This window comes from Bactrocera dorsalis, chromosome 3, assembly GCF_023373825.1.
Source record: "Bactrocera dorsalis isolate Fly_Bdor chromosome 3, ASM2337382v1, whole genome shotgun sequence".
Taxonomy (NCBI): domain Eukaryota; kingdom Metazoa; phylum Arthropoda; class Insecta; order Diptera; family Tephritidae; genus Bactrocera; species Bactrocera dorsalis.
The window spans coordinates 14,667,582-14,670,868 of record NC_064305.1 but is presented as its reverse complement, the minus strand read 5'-3'; the positions used below and the strand labels follow the sequence as shown (position 1 = coordinate 14,670,868).

The window sequence follows — 3,287 nt, the reverse complement described above, 5'->3', positions numbered from 1 at the left end:
TTCTCTTGGATCTATTACTTCAAAGAACCTTTGAACGAGCTGAATCGTCTAAGACAGATTAAGGAAGTTTCGTGCTCAGCTGCCGTCGTGGAGCCTTTTCACTTCTTTCTGTTTCTATATGACTGGATTACCTACTAAGGGTCTAGTTATAGCCTGCTTTCTTAACCCAATCCAGTGAGACTTAGTATTGGCTTTGTGAATATCATTAATTGCCGCTTGGCTGTTCACTAGGAAGTTTATGGACTTACCACTTAGAGCAGAAGCGCACTGGGCACCTACTGTTATGTGAACAATTTCGGTCTGAAAGACTGAATTGCACTAATTTAATTTGAAGGTACCTTCTATGTATGGATTACTGTAGGAGAAGAACGCTCATGTTCCCATTTCAACCCTCAATCCGTCGTTGAATATGTGGGTTCCGAAAACGTGTTGTTTATTTCCTCATGGATCTACCATTCTCGGTTACATTGCCAATTTATACCGAGTCTATTAACAAGATTAACAATTTGTTTGTATATTAGTCATATCCGTTTTATTAATGAGACATACCAACCAAGGATTACATCAACGTAAAAACAATACAACGCTAAGAAAGAGGTTCCACTTAAAAATAGCTATTAAAATTAATGCCAATGAAAGATCACATGAGCAATCATCAAATATATGGTAACGCTCGTCATACACACCAACATGATGGGGAAACCAACCTTGCAATAGTAGAGGAATGGAAAGTTATAGCCATGTTTCTCCGCCAAACCGGCGCATATGACATTTGCAGAGGTGCCGATTATCGTGCCCATGCAGCCCAAGCCGGAGCCCAATATTACAGCCCAAATAAGCGGCTGCAACGGCAGCTGTTCCTCTTCGATATCCTCCACGGCAACGGTGACGGCACGCAACATTAACGACGTCACCGACGGATCGGTAAGAAAGGCGGCACAAAATGCTGACCACCATACGGCTATCAGAATGCCGACAACTAAACGTGCATTCGAACTGCTGTAACTAATAAGATTACTCGTAAAATTGCTAATCGCATCGAATAAGCCCATCTGAGATGTGGCCTCGGAGAATACAATGACGCAGGCTAGAAAAAGCATTGTCGACCACTCAATGCGACCGAGTATGCCATCGAAATCTTCATTGTCGGCCAATATGAGCAGCAGTATGCAGCCGAGCAGCGCGGTCCAAGCCGTGGAAAGGAAATGCAAATTCGGCACGAGATGCAGTATGATGAGTAAGAAAACGAAAAACAAGACGATGCAGCATTTGACCAGTAGCGCCTTTTCGGTAATTTTAAATTCCGTTTTAAGCGCCTTCACCGTCTCCTTGTAGTCCGGCGGTGGCGCCGGCATCTTACCAATACGTTTCAAGCGTCTACGCAAACGACGTACCTTCGACAGGACTGTATCACGCATAGCCTGCTCATCTTTCGAATATGGACTAATGCTCTTAGCGGTGCGTGACCACACCTTAATTACGCGACGCAGACGTTCAATCTCGGCACCATCTTTATAGCGCATCGTATTCGAGTCGTGATAGAGTATGCGCATATATAGGTAGGCGCTGGCGCCCGCAATCAATGTACCGGGTAAAACGTGTTCGATGAACACGTAACCGTCGATGCCCTCGCGCCGCAAGACTTCATGCGCCAGGACATATTCGCTCGGTGTCATGCCGTTTGGCGTCAAAGTGGCGCCCACATTCGCATAGATAATCAGACAGGAGAGCAACGGCATCGGATTGAGTTGCATGAGCTCGCAGACACGCATCGTAATCGGCGCAATCAATAGCATCATCAGTATGTTATCGAGTAGCGAGGAAAATACTAAAGTAATCAGACACAAGCAGTTGAGTATGGGCCAGATATGACCGTTCGAGATTTCGTAGATGCGTACGGTGACATAATCGATGATACCCGTCTCGGCCAATATGGCAATGATGAGCGTCAAGCCGAATAGCTCCAGTAGTATTTCAAAATCGATCCAATCGATGATGGTGCGCAACGAAGGTCGCAGGTTTAGTAGCGCCAGCATGGATATAGCGAGCGTACAGAAGACGATTATAGCGAGCGCACGATGTACGATGTCAAGCATCAGCAGGAAATACAAACCAACAATAAGTAATAGCGCAACAACAATGCCAACTTCCAAATTAATCGGCGACGGCTCGTAAAAGAACTCTAGAGACAGCGGTTGCGGTATATTGGTGATCATGCTGATTTGCAACTTTTTGCTACCCTCCGCGGACATGTATTGCAAGGCGAACAGTTTTTTGCGTTCCACAAGATGTATATCGTCTAAATTCTTTGTGTCTGCCAGGTATAATACCCACGGTTTGGTGGCTTCATGTCGCTCCTCACCAATCATTTGTAGCAGCTGTATAGTCAGTGTTTTTTCTCTGCCGGCCAGTTTCTTCAACTGATCCTTGGAGAGCATTATAAATGGGCCGGTGGCGGTAATGAAAAATCCATTTGACAGCGACTCCTCTGGCACATGGAAAACCTTCTCTGTACCATTATTAACGCATATGAAATTCGATTGTGGATGTTCATGTTCGGGTTGCACCAGAAGCAAACCCGTGAATAGAAGCCAGATTATGAAGAGCACAACGATTTTGGCGACCTTGACAAATTGCGCGTTCTGTTGCTCCATCGCAGTTTGCAATTCAAGTACCTCATCTTCCTCGGCCGCCGAAGAGAGTGATGTCACACTTGGTTCGGATGAAATATTTCCTGCTCCAGCGTACAAACGCGGCTCACGTTCTTCATCAAAAGACACCGCTTTGCGATTGCTTGTTATGTTTGGACGGTTACGCAACGCAGTCGTTTGAGTTTTGCCGCCAGCTCGCTTAAATGTGTTGCGGCCTGTGCTCTCTGCACGCCATTCAACGAACTCTGCGTCCGATTCCAGCGAGTCATGTTCGTCGGTGTCGAGGCTCCACATCGACGGCTTTGACATATCTTGTCGTGTGCGTTAAAATCCAAAGAGAAGCACTGAATTTTTAAGTGTTAAAAAATTTTAATGATTTTGTAGAAAATTTAAAAAACTTTCCTGGCTGATTTTCCGTTGTAAATTTTTGTTTTCACTTTGACAGTAAATAAAAAGTATATACGATTGATTATTGGATGAAGGCAATGGTGCTCGGGATAAAGTAGTCCATATTTATCGTTTAACGAAATAAAACTGACCTTAAGCTCTACAACACAAAGCGTTTTATAAGCAAAGGTTATGTTATCAAGGTAGCATTAAGTCTGTCAAGTGATAGAGAAAGAAAGAAAGAGAGGT

The 3,287-nt window shown here is 44.5% G+C and overlaps 1 protein-coding gene across 1 annotated transcript; it reads right to left on the bottom strand.

Annotated features, from left to right (window-relative positions):
- Window positions 1-623: 623 nt before the first annotated feature.
- LOC105222687 (P protein) lies at window positions 624-2,960 on the bottom strand. The gene has a single exon (XM_011200111.3). The coding sequence runs from the start codon at window positions 2,958-2,960 to the stop codon at window positions 624-626; it is 2,337 nt and encodes a 778-aa protein (XP_011198413.3).
- Between the last annotated feature and the right edge of the window lie 327 nt (window positions 2,961-3,287).

Coding starts and splice junctions, on each gene's coding strand:
- LOC105222687 (XM_011200111.3), bottom strand. CDS start 2,960: ATGTCAAAGCCGTCGATGTGGAGCCTCGACACCGACGAACATGACTCG.